Genomic DNA, 17170 nt, shown 5'->3' on the forward strand with positions numbered 1-17170 from the left:
GTTAGGAGTCATATACATAAAGACACTTCAGCAAATACATCTTTTCTACTGTGTTAACAAAAATTGAGTTTCCTCAAAATTAAGATGCAGAGAAACAATATTAAAAACCTCACAAGGTATTGCCCGTGAAGCACCTACATGTAGTAGACGTTTCTAACTAGCTTTATTTACTTATTTACTTACTGTGAAAAGAGTGTAGAAAATGCTGATAAGATGATGAGAGGTTTGCATGCTAGTTGATGGTCTCCCTTTTGCTTATCCTTTGTGAATTCAAGTATTTATAACTAAGTATTTCCCTTGGGGTACTGATGAATGAGATGTGTTTATTGCATTGAGGGAAATACATATACGTGCATTTTATATATATATAAAAGCAGTACAATAAACACTATTAAATTGTCTAACTAAAATCAAAGCATGAAACACACAGGCAGTGCTGAATTCTAATGATGCTGAATATCCATGATTGCATGAGGAAAGGATCTTAACAAGCCTTGATTTGAGCTTTGGCATCCGCCTCACAAATCACACGAAATGTTCTCCCTTTAATAGTGCTGAATATTGATAAATGTCTGCATGCCACAACAGGGAAGTTGGTCTCTATTGGCAATCTTTACCAAAGTGTGTTTTTTTCCTTCTCAACACTCAAGGGTTTACCCTGAATGATTTAATTATAATTTTCCTTGTGTAAGACAAATTAAAGAGGAGAGTAGGAGTGTCATGCCAAAGCAGATTATTTATCTCCTTAACAGATTGCTGCGCACCAAACCCCAGAGCGGCTGCTGCTGCTACCGCTACTTACAAAACTGGGCTCAATGTGGGACAAAAGCATCAATGTAATATACATTTAAAAACAAAATGAATGCAAGTGTTAACCCATTATTTCTAGCTGGAATTATATCATTTAATTAAGAAAGATTTCTCTCAATGTACTATGCACAGGGCATTAAAAATAACCAACCAACCAACCAAAAAACCCCAGCAACCCAAAACCACCTCTCTGTACCAACCTCTCTCTTTTCTCTGACCTATTTTACGAACTGGGAATACCCACCGCACTAAAATGCATTTGGCTCTTATTTGGCTCTTTTCTTCTGAAGCTGAGCACACACATCCCAGGGAAGATTCTGAGCATGGGTGGTTGCATTTGCTACTTGTCTAGTAGTAGAGGAGAACTGTGATCCAGCTCTGGTGGCTGCCTCCACAAATTAATTGTTGTTTTCACCGCTGACACCATCATCACAAATCTGAGCCCATATGCACCAATCTGGGATGGGTGAGTAAGTTCTCGAGCTTAGAGTGATCGAATATAGGGACTGGGGTCTGAGCTTGGTGACATCTGAGCATGGTAAAAAATATATAAACAATTTATTTCCCTCATTCTTTTGAAGTACTTATCCATTGCTCAAATGCACCACATCCAGAACATGATGCCAATGGTTTTACATGGGTGCCTATAAGTTCTGGAGTTACTCCTACCTTACAGTATGGTCAGCAACAACAGAATTAAGTCCACTGGATCGACAACTCCACAAAATCCAAAGGAACTGCTTCAGTAAAATGTACTAGGGATGTTAAATAGCAGTTAATTGAATAGTCAAGCAACCTCAAGAATTCTTATCGGTTAGTCGACTATTCTATAGTCCCCGGAGGCAGGGCCGGTAGCCAGTGAGCTCCGGTCTCATTCCTGAGGAGCCCCCTGCCATGCCACACTGATACAGAGGCAGCAGTGCAGGGTGCCAGGCAGGAGCTGGTTCACGAGGGGAGCCGGTTTAAAAACCAGCTCCCCTTGTGGACCATCTCCCACCTGTCACCCTGTGCTGCTGCCTCTGATGAAGAGGCAGCAGCGCAAGGTGGCAGCAGCCCCTGTCTAGGGTCTGAATTCCCGGATATGGTGTGAGCCAGAACTGAGCCGGGCTGCCTGCTAATACACTTTAAATGCAGAGCTGCAGCAGGAGTAGGTCCCGGACCCATTTCAAGCCAGGACTGAATACTGGCCAGCCTGCTAAAAAATTTACTGGCAAGTGGGTGGGTGGGTGGGTGAAGGGAAATGTGTGTAGTCTATAGCAGTGGTGCGCAACCTTTTTTCCCAGTGCGACCCCTAGGAAAATTTTGGTTGAGAGGGGGAAAAAAAAGTGTGGTCCCATTAAATGCCGCTCCACTTGCCTGCCACTCCCCCTATGGCAGCCAGCCCTGCAACCCACCCCGGAAGACAGCTGCGACCCCCTTGGGAGTTGCGACCCATGGGTTGTTCACCGCTGGTCTATAGCATTAATCTATAAGCTTTTGCTTATTGGTTAATCAACTATACTATTACATCCCTAAAATGTACCAGAGAAAGAGGAGGAGGCAACTCCCACATAACCAACCTGCACCCTTAATGCTTAATCCCTGTCCAAAAGCCCACGGGTGGGGGAGGAATGGCTTTACAGCATGCCCTCCAAGTCAAAGTTACCCCTACCCTATTGTGATTATTTACTGCTGCTGGGTGAGCGTTGGTAAGTACCTTTAAACAATTAATTGCTAGAGTATCTGGAGCTTTTTCTATTTTTGTTGTTGTTCACAGCTAAAACTATAATTTTGGGGTGAGTCAAATCAAGGCTGATAGCAAGTTCCCATGGTCTTATGATGAAGATCACCACCAGTCCCATTGCTTTTAAACAGGTGCATCTTCCCTGATAATCAATGCACAGATATCATGGGGGCAGGAGAAGGATGACACCTGGGTGGCCCCAAGGGAGCTGAGAGCCTGAACAGGCTCCCTAGGCAAGGCGGGGTGGAGCCAGTTCCATGCTACTGGAAGGGACGAGGACTCAGGCGGAAAGGGCAGGGCCAGGACAGCTAATCCTCTGCACCACTCAGAGGATGCTCCTCCCCCCAGTCCTCAGAGCTGTCTAGAGTGGGTGGTGCAATGCTCTGGCAGGTATATAAAGGGTTCAGGGTCCCAGCCACCACTGCTACTACTGCAGCAGCAGCGGCGAGCTCTGTATCCCTTTGAATGGCTGGGCCCCATGGCAACTGCTGTCTTTCTCTCCCCATCTTGTCTCCAGGACACAGGACTCTGCAGATCCATACAAAGTGATAGACTACGGAGGACCTGTGCATTGTGTGCCCCAGGTGAAACACTGCTCCTTCAGTCCAGCTCCCAGATGGTCTCAAGAGTTCGTAGCGTGAGTTACAGCAGCTTAGTTGGGAGGTAGCAAATGCACAAATGACTGGTGCTCAGCCTGCATGTTAAATGAAAATATACATGCGTGCCTGATGCTACGGATACGGGGGGGGGGGGGGGGCGGGAGGCATTTTGGTTTCAGTGGCAAACTGAGCACCCTGGAGCATGCCTGAATCTAGCCTATCCAACCAGCAGAGATGAGTAACGGGCGGTGATTCTATTCCCTCACTCATGATGCTGATTTCAGGTTGGCCAACTCTTCCTGTGGCTTTCCCCATTCTGTGAAGATGACCTCCATCTTAATCATACTGAGAGACAGCCAGTTCACCCTCTCAGCTCCAATTCAATTTCCATAGCTGCGATGGCTGAGTGGTTAAGGTGTTGGATTAGAAATCCAACAAGGTTTCCCAGTGCAGATTCAAATCCTGATCACAGTGATGCTCATGTTTTCTGCACTGCTTAGGCCTCAGTTGGAGTATGGTGTGTCCAGTTCTGGGCACCACATTTCAAGAAAGATGTGGATGGAGAAACTGGAGAAGGTGCAGAGAAGAGCAACAAAAATGATTAAAGGTCTAGAAAACATGAGCTATGAAGAAAGACTGAAAGAACTGGGTTTGTTTAGTTTAGAGAAAAAAAAAACAGAGGGGACATGATAGCAGTTTTCAAGTACTTAAAAGGGGAGGGAGAAAAATTGTTTTCCTGGGCCTCTGATGACAGGACAAGAAGCAATGGGCTTAAATTGCAGCAAGGGAAGTTTAGGTTGGACATTAGGAAAAACTTCCTAACAGCCAGGATGGTTAAAGACTGGAATAAATTGACTAGGGAGGTTGTGGAATTTCCATCACTGGAGATATTTAAGAGCAGACTAGGTAAAAATCTATCAGGGATTATCTAGACGGTGATGGATCTTACCAGGAGGGCAGGACACTGGACTTGAGAACCTCTTCAGGTCCCTTCCCGTTCTAGTTTTCTGTGATTCTACACAACTAACTGTTCTACTCAGGATCAGACAGAATAAAAGACATAGGCTCCCACCCTTGAGTCCAGCCAAGCAGGGCTTGATATATGTCCTGGATGGATAGAGGAATAAAGGGAATGGAACTGCTCATCCCATTTCTTACTTTAGGCCCTTGCCCTATGTGCAAGGCAACCTCCCAAGCTCGAGGAATCTTCATTTGCCGAATTTGTGCAGGTTCCCCTCTCTTTTGAAGCCACTGCAGCGTAGAAACACGTCGTAGCATGGTGCTAAGATCTCGCTCACATGTTTAGGGTTTTGTGCTAATGCCCATTTCAGCAGTGTCTCAGTTGCTGAAGCCACTGAAATCCATTTTCTCGTTCCCAAAGATTTCAGAATGCCACATGGAACAGAAAGTGTTCCAAGATGCAACTGTCTAGGCACTGTGGGCAGAAAAGCAACAGCCAAAACCACCCATAGCACAGTGTGTTGCTAAGAAAGGAACTTTTATGCTTCCAATGAGCTTATGTGCCACTTGTAGCCTTCTATGGAGAGGTGAAGATTGATGTTCAGCACTGCCATTCGTACATATCCTGACACATCAGGCCATATCCTGACATCCCTTCATATATGAGCAAAATCTGCACTGATGTCAATATGAGTTTTGACTGAGCGCTAAGTGCAGGATGAGGTCTATATATTTTTTCCCCTAGCTTCATTTTTCAATCTGGTATGAGATGAGAATAAAAACATGAAGTCCATGCTCTCTCTGCTATTATTCTGCATATTTTCCCTGTCACTTAGTTTTAAATATACACCTTGACCCCGAAGAGGGGTACTCTTTTCTTATTGCTCATTTACCAGCCTGAATATAGTGATGGTAGATAAATACGATTTCAAAGAGGAAATGAGTGAAATATGTCTAAACAAGAAGAGTTTTGTGTCATCTGAAATCTAGGCAGGCACCACAGTGCCTGATGAGACTGCTACAAAATCCTTAAGTGCATCAGTAGGCATTCTTCTGTGTGTAGTCTCCTGCTCTACTTATGGATAAAGATGTAATTCAATCACTGAAGCTAATGGATGGCATAAACCTTCAATATCACAAATAGTGAAAGGCAAAGCTAAGTCCATGGCCCTTTTATTTTAATCCCAACATTGTTTGTGTTTTGTATTTTGATAATATGATAAAGGAATGTGACAGAAAAACAATTAAGCATTGTAATAAACTAAAGATATACTGTATATTATGAATTTAACTGAGTTTTTTCTGAAGGTCTCTAACCTATTTCACCTCAAAATATTCAGTGATATATTAATAACTTCCTAATTATTGTGGGGAATTGCACTAACAAAACATATGTATGACCTTGTTTGCAGAGAGTAATTGCCTTCAGACCAACCTTTTTAACGGAGTTGGGGAACCTAAGACCCCAGGGCTGGATGCAGTCCCCAGCTTGCCTGGATCTGGCTCCTGAGGCTTAGGGTGCAGGCACTGTTGAGGGGTGCGGGTTTTTTTGTTATTCTCACTTGTGTGCAAACCCCTGACTGATTTTTTTTATTGGTCAGTGGCCCATGACATGAAAAAAGTTCCCCACTCTTGCTCTATAATATATTGTATAGACAGAATATTTTCCAGCTCTACTTTACAATAATGTAGAAATTCCTATTTCAAAATGGATTCATGCATCTCACTATGTTCCAAGCCTAATTTAGGGAGGAACCTATTGTTTCCTACTGGAAGGAGACCCATTTGGTGGTGAGGTCTTTAGTAGTTTTAAAAAGCGGATACAGGCAGTCCCTGGGTTACGTACAAGATAGGGACTGTAAGTTTGTTCTTAAGTTGAATTTGTATGCAAGTCGGAACTGGCGTCCAGATTCAGCCGCTGTTGAAACTGACCAGCAGCGGCTGAATCAGACACGCCTGGGGCAGAACAGCTGGGGTGCTGCTGGGTTGGTCTCGCAGCGCCGCTCCTTGGCGCTACTGGACCAACCCGGCAGCACCCCAGCTGCTCTGCCCCAGGTGTTCCCAAGTCAGCTGCAGCTGACACTGACCAGCGGCTGACTTCAGGAAGCCCGAGGCAGAGCTGCTCTGCCCCGAGCTTCCTGGAATTAGCCGCTGATCAGTTTCAACAGCGGCTGAATCTGGACGCCTAGGACAGAGCAGCTGGGGCGCTGTTGGGTAGGTCCAGTAGCGCCGCACCTCGGCGTTGTGGGACCAACCCGGCAGCCCCCCAGCTGCTCTACCCCAGGCGTCGGCGAGAAAAGCCTGGTCTGCTGGGGGGGGGCACACTAGCTGCGCCCCCCGCCCCAGCAGACCAGGGAGACGCGGAGCGGCTTTTCTCGCCGCGGAGGACGCGGGCGGTGGGACCACGGTGCATCTCGGCGGTCCTGCCGCCCACGTCCTCCGCGGCGAGAAAAGCCTGGTCTGCTGGGGGGGGGGGGGGCACACTAGCTGCACCTCCCCCCCCCAGTAGACCAGGGAGACGTGGGCGGCGGGACCGCCGAGACGCGCCGCGGTCCCGCCGCCCGCATCCTCCGCGGCTTTGCTCCGCGTCTCCCTGGTCTGCTGGGAGGGGGCCCCCCCAGCTGACCAAGGAGACGTGGAATAGCTTTTCTCGTCGCAGAGGACGCGGGCGGCGGGACCGCCGCGGAGCGTCTCGGCGGTCTGCTGGGGGCGGGGCCCGTTCGTAAGTAGGGATCCAACGTAAGTCAGAGCCACGTAACCCAGGGACTGCCTGTATATTTTTTGAAAATACAAGAGTATAAATATGAACAGAAAATTATAAACCCTTCTAAGTTCAGCTGTTTTAGTTCATTTAATGAAACACTATTAAGTTAGTTTAGAACCCTATCTAGTACTTCATGGAAACTATATCCTTGATGGCACATGTTACGACCAATACATTGGTATCATACCAATATAAGAATGTACAGTCATAGGCAGGTCAGAGTCCTTCCTATGCAAGGAACAAAATTATTCCTACTGTACATAACAGTGCCTCAAAAGTAATTTTCTCAACAGTGTGTTCTTCTATATATTATACCTATTCATAACAGCTTGATTTGCTTAATGTTAGAAAGATCCAATATGTGTTTATGCTGTTTTCTTATCAACATGCTTTCAATCACTGGGATAGCTCCCAGGCTTGAAAAAAAATCACTCATCTACTTCCCAGGGAGCAAAAGGGTGAAGGAAGAACAAAACTATCCACTTTTGAGGAACCTAACTTTCACCAAAAACTGAAAATTAAGTTTCTAGGCTAGCAAAAGGAACCTTCTGACATGCCCACTAAAGTATACAGTACTGTCTTCCTTAGTCTGCCGACCCAATTCCTCTGCTGCTGTTTTCAATTAGCAGCAAAAAGAGTTTCAATGTTGCTGCTCAGAACCTCTGTAGACAAAAGGGAAAGGAATCAAGTCAATCTCGCTCTGCTGTTTGTAGAAAACCAGAGACTTCTGGGGAGTGGGAGGAGGAAAACAGCAAGAGACATCCCACCTGTGGAAGTTAGCAGGTTGGTAGAGGGATGAAGACTACAGTAAGGGGTTCAAAGATCAGGATCTCCTTACAGCAGCAAGGTGAGAGTTGGTATGAAAGACAGAGCAGGCAACCTGGCTGAAATCCCAAACACACCTGTCCATCATGTCATTTGAGGTAAGGACAGCATTTCTTATCTGAGCATGCTGTAGAACAGGGGTGGCCAACCCATTCCAGGCAAAGAGCCAAGATATGAGTGGATCCAGTGCGGAAAAAAAAACCAACACAACCCCATGGCTGCCCCTTTAAGAAAACGTTTAGAGGCTTTTTGGCCACATCAGGCTCCCGCTGGCCGATGCCATCTTTAATACTCCATCTTTAATAGCCAGGCCAGATGGCTCCCCTGCCCCGGTGAGGAAAGGGAGCCAGGAGGAGAGGGCCATTTTCAGGGGTGTGGGGACATGTTTACAAGCCATGGGGGAGGGGTAGCTTTGTGAGCTGTACCCTGGGGGGGGGGAAGGAGGGAAGCCGCATGTGGAACCTTACAAGGGGAACACAAGCATATATCTTGGTTTGACACATGGGTGTGTGCCCTCAGGCTTTAGACTAAACTTTATGCCTGAACTCTTACAGTAGCTTTGCAAGCAAGAACAAGAACTACCCATTACTTAGGAACATATATTTCACTGTAATCAATAGTTTAAAAATGTTAGAAGTACCTGATGCAGAAATGTCAGGGGGGGAGAAAAATCTCAATAAAATAGTGTTCACATTTAGTAGAACCAGTACTTAAGAATCATCTTCAACAGACAACTCCTGACTTAAGCCACCACTTTAAAACCATCATCCAGGCAAGTACACATTATTCCAACTTTTAAAAACCACCCTTATGGCCAGTACTCTGAATTTACAAGCACTTTAAAAGACATAGTACAGTTCTTATCAACCTGGAGAACTCAAGTCTGCTCTGATCTGTCATAGTGGGTGAGTGCAGAACATCTGCAACCACGTAACACAGTGAAAGATAAGGAACAACTACATAGTAACAAGTGGATGATTTATGATGAAATGGGAGTTTACTGACCAATTAATTCTATCTAGAGGGCACATCAACAGTAACACGAATACCATGCTGGAAAACTTAAAACAATTATAACCACATCACAGATCAGGTCGTATTTACTAAACTAATCATGCCCGCATTGGTGTAACATTGTAACTTGCTAATTGTATCAAAGACCTAAACAAAAGGGCCAAATTCTGACTATCATCAATTTTCTGTAAACCCATCAATGGGAGGAGAGAAAGCAAAGGCAAAAAGTGTGGGCTAGGCTCTCCCCTTTGAGTCACCAATGTCACAATAACCAGATACTGATGTACACGTAGATAGATGTAAATTCTACCAGCACCTACCTCTCCCTTTTAGGAGTGTGGACCGATAACTGTCCATTAGTTGAGGCATGTGGGTTTATTATTAAGGAGGTCTTAGAAGGTGCTGAAGAGGAGACACATGTGGTGGACAGGTCCAAACTGCTGTGATTGTTGCTGGCTGTTTCCTCTGCTGTGTGAGAGCTTGTTACTTCTTTCCAGAGCTGCTGCAATTCTGTTGGAATCATGCCTAAAACAAACAAATTGGATAATTAAATCAATTAACAGCTAATTCGGCCGTCTTAAAACAGTAATTAAATCAAAGAGTCAGTAAACAAAGCCTAGTGTTAGTTTTCTGTGGGGTTTTTCTGTTAACTAAAGGCTAATACAAGTAACACTTCATTTTTCCTGCTAAATTGATCAGCACCCAACATGTAATTCCTACAGAAGCAAGATTTCTGGGGGGAAAATGTGCTGTTAATTAGTATTTCTATGATTTTTGTATCAGACGGTCCAATCCCAGAGTCCCTTCAGAGGCACAGCTCCAAATGAATTTTGTCTATGAGATGATTGCAAGAAAGTGGGGCCAAGCTATACTCTGGAACCTCTGAAGAAGTTTTGCTACATTTTTAACAAGAACAGAATGCATTCTAGTCTATTTTTAGAACCAAGGAAGATTTTTAAATAAAATTATTCAACTGTGTTACAATGATAAGATGAACTACAAATATGACTAATTTTGCGGTTTAGTTTTAAATGATGACAAATAGCGTTGTTATTAAATACAGTTTTTATTAATCACTTTTAGACATAAATTATGAATTCATATTGTCTTCCTGGAATGCTTTTCAAATTTTAACAGTCAAATTGATTATACTATGATTATTTCATTAACACACCTATCTTTCTCATTAATTTTGGTTTCTAGTACTGCTCACTTAATTGATGGATGTGTCTATTGAAAAACTGTATAACTTTCTATACAAGTAACACTATTATTACTGTCATTTCTTAGATCAATGCTAATGAGCCATTCAAAAGTGAAATGAAAACATAAAATAAGCTTCAAGAAATGTTGCTTCATAGCAGTGTCAAAATGGACACCAACCTTATTTACAATGTTCAGCCAGCATTCCAAATGAGAACTTTACACAACAATAGTGGGATAAAAATTCATATACAGCAGGGATAACTTGGCCCAGTATAACCCAGACGCTATACTTTGATCATGTCATAAACATAATCTTTATTCAGAATGCATGATCTAACACCTCACATTCTCACATCACAGAACATTTCAATGCTGTTTCAGAAGGGCATGGGAGAACAGAATAACCAGAGGTGATGGCATCTTTCTAAAGACATCTTAAAATATATGAAATACTGAAAGCCTTCCAAAAAAGTCTGCTTTAGAATTGGACTTCCTGGGTAAGTTGGTTCGGTGTTCATTCTTTCAGTCTGTTGTAATTCTGCAGCTATCCTAAGAAAATCTGCCATTTTCCGAATACACAGCAGCAGCTCAAACAGGCATGTCTCCTACCAAACCTACGGTACTGGGGGGAGGGGGGGAGGCAGTATGCATTATATTCATTTGAAACACATAATAAAAAATGCCAAGGTCTAAATTTAATTTATTTTTGTCATTTAGAATACAATGGATAGATAATCATCTCAACGTGATCAGCCAAACATCTTTACTTTGCTAAACTGTTAAAGATTTTAATTATGCTAGCTTTGGAGAGCACTGGTCTAATGAGGCGATAGACTCCAGAGAATCTAAGTGGTTAAGAACTGTGAAATGAGTCTGATAGGATTTTTTTATATTCACCGTGGATCGTTTGCATATCAAAGAGGAGTAAATTATTGCACGACAGACCAATAACCTTCCCCGCCTTTCTGAGAGTAGCATTAACAAAAACAGTTGGTCTCTGCTAACGGTTCACTACGAAAAAATGCGAAAGTATCTGCAATTAATATATATTGTGAAAGAAGCTTCAATTTATATGTTAGGTGATCAGACAGTCTTAGGACGTATCTACTGCTCCAAAGCCAAGTCATTTTTCTTTCGTAAATATCAAATGTCATTTATGTTTTGATGGTTTTTGTCCCAAATGAGCATTTAGTTATTAGACAGAGTCAATTATTACTTGTCCCTTGAAAATAAACCTCTGAGACAAATTAAACAAAGAGAAAGGTCAGTACACAAGCCTATGTCCTGTTTTGCTGCATCTGGGCGATTATTTTCAAACACCTTGCAAAGTGACAGTGTGGGATGTATTTTTAGCTAACATGCTTGACAGGACTGTCTGCACACTAACAATTACCTGTGAACAGGGCTGACCCTTACACCACTGTTTACTCGATTGAAACAATAGTGAATAGGCTTGTCTGTGGATGATAACATATTGATATAAGACTATATGAGTTGACGATGCCTATTTTTATTTTGGGGGAAAAACAAATAGAGAAAGAATAATAGTCCATTTATATTATTTTTTGTCACTATCTGATTCTGAGGGCAAGTAATAGATTTTTAATTGGGAAAATCTATAGAATTCACCCAGTCATTTTTGGATGTATGAATGCTTCATCTGAAGATAAAGCTTTTAAATATTATAGCTATAGCCTCCCCCTCCCAAGTCAGTAGGTTTGTTCTACACTTAATACACAAGCATAACTCATTAACATTAATGAAAATTACACCCATACATTGAAAGGTAACTATTACATTAAGTTTTTGGAAGTGGAAGGCAGCAAATGCTGCATAGTAGCAACTAATGTAGGAAACATGAGCAAGGCTTTCAGGACAGACAGGAACAGATAATAGATTTGGAATTATGACACCATATATGTACACAAGTGATACTAGTTACTTTCAAATGACCCAATCACTTGGTCAGAAAGCAAAATTTAAATCTTTAACAATAATTCCAAAGATGATTCCTAACTAAGATGTGAAATTAACAGATTAAAGATATGCTTAGTTGCTCATCAAACTAACTTATTAAATACGGTGCCACTAACCATATCTTCCAAAATTATGGAACAAATGCTAAAAATCAAATCCAATAAATCAATGAATACAATAAATGATGTAATTTACCTTTATATTCATTTCACATTAATATTAAGGAACAAGTTTTAAATCAAACTTCTAAAATTGCACCTGGTCACAATTATTTACATCTGCAACTCTGCAAGTGCATATAACAAAATTTAGACCTATATCTGCCTGACCTGTGAGAGAAATCAGACTATTTAAAGTCTCCATCCTATTATTTGCACTCAGTAATACAGTAATTTGATGTGATATTTTGAACAATTAGCTCGAATAGTTCAGAATACTGCTGAAATTGGCTTTATTTTAAAATTGTGACTGTGTTCAAATGTAAACTCCAGATCATAGATGTGTCCAAGTATAAAACTGCAAAGATTACAAAAATACAACATTAGAGGATGTGCTATTTTGTATAAGACAATAGGTAAGTGTTGAAACAAAAATATAGTTTTAAACAATGAACAAATTCTGAAAACCAAAACAAAAGTTATATATAAACTATGGCTCACTCCTTGGAAACATTTATTAAGATTACAAATACTATATGCCATCTAGAATATGAGTAGGTAGCAAATGTTTGAATTTGCCATGAGTATGTGTCTACATTTACTCAAGCTTTTTATGTATTTGAATGTATTTGTTCCAATCAGGCAAAATATTCTGAAAAGTAATGGGTACACTAGAGATACTTTTTAAGGCATTTATTACCAAGTATTTTAAACCATAACTCTGGCTCATCATTGCATTTTTTTCAGGACAACCAGTCCCTTTCATTATGAAAGAAAATGCAGGCGCGGGTTTAAAAAATGTATGTTGTGGGGACAGTTGACAGATTACTGTTCATGGAACTCAATTTCACAACCCCAGGTATCACTGGCTCAAAGACAAACTGAGTTGCTCAACCTCTTTTTGTCCTTGTACCTCCATACCCAGGTGACCATGTTCAAGCAAGCAGAAAGTTGATTTAAACCTCATAATGACATCAGTTTTAAGCCATCATCTCTCTGATAAAAAAAAAAAAATGTGTTGTATTCCAACCTGCCTGAATTCTCAAGTTATTTAAACTGAATCCCAGTTTCACATGGGATGATGTCAACACTATAGTTCATTTCCCTTCTAGAATCAGACCTCTGAAACACCTTTGTTTATATTTATGTGAACTCTCGCATGCGAGGCAGGCACCCTTTAGATTTTAAACATGTTCCTTCCTAATGTTGTAGGGACTAATAGTTATACTACACTGCTAACCATATCAATCAATGCCATGACTGCTGAATTACCTACTGGTGTCTCTGATGTGTTACTGCACAGATTACACTTCATGCATCACCACATTCATTTCTTTCACATTACACATGAGCGTGTCTTGTCACTGCCCAATTGCCCTCTTTTGGACAGCTTAACTGATGTACTATATAATGAACCTTACTGAGCAAACTTAATAGTATAGGAGCTGTGGGAAAAATTAGAAAGGTTGAAGCTTGAGTCCGGTGGGTGTGTAGGAACAGCTTGCGATGTTTCTAACAATAAATCTGAAGGTGTAATTAATGCAGGTTATAACATTTTGCAAGTACAAATGGCATAGCCTATGTGTCTCTTTTTGGGGATCAGTTTTCTACTATTTCCTCCAAACCCTGTTGATAGAGGATGAGTAAATACCAAAGGCCCAATCCTGCAGCCCTCACAGACACAGCATCCAATCAAACCAATGGGAGATTCACGTGTGGGGCAATTCTAGTCTCAGACCTCCATAATTTATCTCTCTCTTCAAAATCAAGTTGGAAAAGGGATGGAAGTAAATGCATTGCCCAATATGGCCAATGAGGATTTCACACAGGTATCTCCCTATGGCTACATCCCTTCAGCTTAAAACTTGGGCTGTATTACCCTCCCTCTTGCAGAAATATATATATTTGTGGGGGAGTGAGGAATCAGGAGAATAAATGCATTATAAGGTTTGAGACTTGAGGCCTGGGGGCTTGCCAGCCTTGCCAGGCCCCTGTGCAAAGAGGGGTAGGAAGGGCTGACTCCGTGTTCCCAGAAGGTGTGGGGTTAGGGCTGCCAGATGGTTGAAACAAAAATACCGAACACACCCAACCTCCCCCCCAAAAAAACACCGGGAAAAAATTCTGTTGAAGAGGGGGGAGACCCCTAGGTCTTTTGGCCGGCAGTCATTTTGTGCTGGCAGCCTTGCGAACCAGGTAAGCATGGGGGCTGGTGTCGGGGGGCTGGGGGCCAGAGCGGAACTCGGGGGGGGGGGGGGGGAGGAGGCCGGGTGCTGAGTGTTTGTAGGGTTGCCAGGTGCCTGACATTTTTGCCCCCTGGCTGGGGAAAAATTCAGAAAATACCGGACATCTCAGGTGTCTAGTATTCTCTGAATTTTTTCACTGGGCAGGAGCCGAAAATTCCGGACTGTGGGGCTTCTCCTCACAGCCCTCTGTGCTGCCTGAAGCGTGCTGCACAGAGCTCTGGTGGCGATTTAAAGGGTTCAAAGCTCCAGCTGCTGCTATTACCACAGTCGCAGCGGTGGTGGTCGGGAGCCCTGAGTCCTTTTGAATTGCTGTGCCACAGGGCAACTGCTAGGGTTGCCAGGTGTCCAGTATTGTACCAGATAGTCCAGTATTTGCGGCTTCTGCCTGGTAAAAACTCCCAGAATATACTTTCTGGGGTTTTTTGTCGGGCGGAAGGCCGCTTGGGACATTCTTCCCCTGCCGCTTATGGCGGGGGCGTGGGGAGGTAAAGGCACCATGACACTTTTTTTTGCTCAACAACTTTGGTCCTTTTTTTTTTCCTTTTCTTTGTCAACCAATTTTTTTCCTGCCCTGTTCAGTACTTTTTGTGAAACTATCTGGCAACCCTCGCAACTGTCCCTTTTACCCCTCCTGTCGGCAGGCCTGCTTGAGGTTGTTAACAGCTTTGAAGAAACCAATCATTCAGCCTGTGCTTCCCTGAGATGCTGAGCTGACAGTTTATATTTAGCACACATTTTTAGGGGGAAAGGGCGGGAGAAGAGAAGATGCTCCAGAAATACCAGCCTTATATTTTAAAGACCTGCTTCTCCTCAAGCCATGCCAACTTGGTACAATCTGCTTTCTTAGTAAGAACAGTCTGGGCTCAGGCTGAGCCCAGCGTCCTGAGGCTTGCCACACAGATAAAGCCAGTGAAAATGAAGTAGAGAAGGAGGAATAAAATACAGGTTTTTAACCATTCTCAAGGTATAGCAAATAAAAAGGAGCTATTGACACTTTTAAAGCAATCTTTAATAACCTACGTTGTTCAGAAGAGCACTGATTTACTGCAATGTGTCTAACTGTGGAAAGATGCCCAGAATCTGATTCTCAATTTCTGCCAGCAGAATGTTACTGATCTCAATGGAGTTAATCCTAATTTGCTTTAGTTTGAGAGGAGAATGGAGCTATGCCAGTTTACACCAGCTACAGATCTGGTCTGCTGCATTTCTAGGAGGAGTAAAACAGGTATGGAAAAACCTACACATTCCCACCGTTGCCCATATCTAGAGATAAAAAGGAATCAACTCCCACGAAGCAGCAATATTTGGGTCGAAGTGTCCCATGTCTGATTTGCTGTGAGGGAGGACCTGAAGTGCCAAAACAACATCAGAAAGGCTGCCCTCCAACTATTCCTAACCATGAGCAAAATGCCAGCAAGCCAATTCTGAACATATCTAGATTGATAGGTTCAAGTCCAGCTTTCTGGACACTCATGCAAACTCAACCCAGACTCCATGCTGATTGGCCATCTCTAGCTAGTGCAATCTAACACTTCAGTGTGGTGATTCCCCAGAACAGCCACAAACCTTCTAATGAGCAACCTGTTTGGCAGTTCATTTCTTATTCCTTACTCTACCAGCCAGTGGGACCTTTTATTCCTTTTCACTTGTCTGGTATTTTCTCTAAAGCCCCAAGAAGTTGTTGCTGCTGGTGGCTTCCAGCCTGAACACATACCTTGAGCGAGAGGCTGCAAAGGCAGTGTAGCCTGTCCAGGCTGGATGGTGAGCAGACCTTGGCGCTGCAAAGAGAGGAGATGCTGCTGCTGCAGTTGCTGCATCTGTAAGAGCTGTTGCTGAAAGGCCAACTGCTGTGAAGCCACTTGCTGTTGCTGTGGCTGTAAGGAGAGGAAAAAGGCATATTTGTCATTTCAGAGCTAAGTGTTTATACAAGGCATTTAAATGGTTCCCAGTTTCAAAACACTTGGGCTGCTGATAGTCATCGCCCAGCAACGATATTAAAAGGAGGCTGTGACCATTTCTCATTAAAGATCCTAAGTCATTATTTCAGTAGCCATGTTAACCACCTGTTTGAGGACAATTCCACGCTGGACATTCCATCCTTCCTTTCGAAACCCCCCCCTACACTCCATATTAAATATGTATTCTCCATTTCTTACTCCACATTGTTATGCTAATAGTGCGCTACAGGAGTTTTACACCAGAAACAGTTGCATTTTGGTGGTGAATAAAGCAATCCATGTGTAGTCTAAAGTGCCTGATGATCCTTCGGGATGAACAGAGAATCACATTACAAGGTCAAATCATACTTAAGAGGAATGAAAAATAATCCTGTGCCATGCTCCATTTACTCATGCAAGGATTGTCTCAACTATTAAGGCAACTGATTGGGTTAATTTATTGCATTTTCTATACTTGCTCTCTCTTACTCATTAATCAAGTTACAGTACTTCTCCTGTATATTGAATTGCTCCACGCTATATTTAAGACTTTTACTTTCTGCACTTTGAAATTTTTAATTATTCTCACTATAAAGAAGACTGAGTTGCTGTACTCCACTGGGATTTGAACCTTGAACCTTTGAGGTGTAAAAGAACATGTTGCTTTTCTCACTACTGCGCCCGGAGAAGCTTTTAACTACTCTGTTTATCACTTCTGACATAAATAAATGAGAAAAAATCAGACCTTTGAAGAAGAAAAACTTCATCTAATATTGTTAATTAGCCATGACAAACGATGAAATAACATTGTAAATCTTTCATAGAAACAGCCACTAGATTTTAATTACATACATTCATAATTTAGCAAACAACATCTTACTTGAATGTGAGTGTTTAATATGTACTGTACTCAAGGCTTCAGAGTCCTTAATATTGCTTCAGTTAAGGAACCCT

General features: G+C 42.5%; 1 protein-coding gene across 50 annotated transcripts in view; it reads right to left on the minus strand.

Annotated features, from left to right (window-relative positions):
- The window catches only part of FOXP1 (forkhead box P1), a 562577-nt gene that overhangs the window by 74744 nt on the left and 470663 nt on the right, over positions 1-17170 (minus strand). For all 50 annotated transcript variants that reach the window (XM_075938629.1, XM_075938614.1, XM_075938618.1 and 47 more), the window contains 2 exons: positions 15994-16153; positions 9016-9220 (listed from right to left, as the gene is read on the minus strand). In XM_075938629.1, coding sequence (XP_075794744.1) covers positions 9016-9220; positions 15994-16153 — 365 coding nt within the window. The remainder of the gene's footprint in view (positions 1-9015; positions 9221-15993; positions 16154-17170) is intronic.

Source organism: Pelodiscus sinensis, chromosome 11 (genome assembly GCF_049634645.1).
Source record: "Pelodiscus sinensis isolate JC-2024 chromosome 11, ASM4963464v1, whole genome shotgun sequence".
In the NCBI taxonomy this organism is placed as follows: Eukaryota; Metazoa; Chordata; order Testudines; family Trionychidae; genus Pelodiscus; species Pelodiscus sinensis.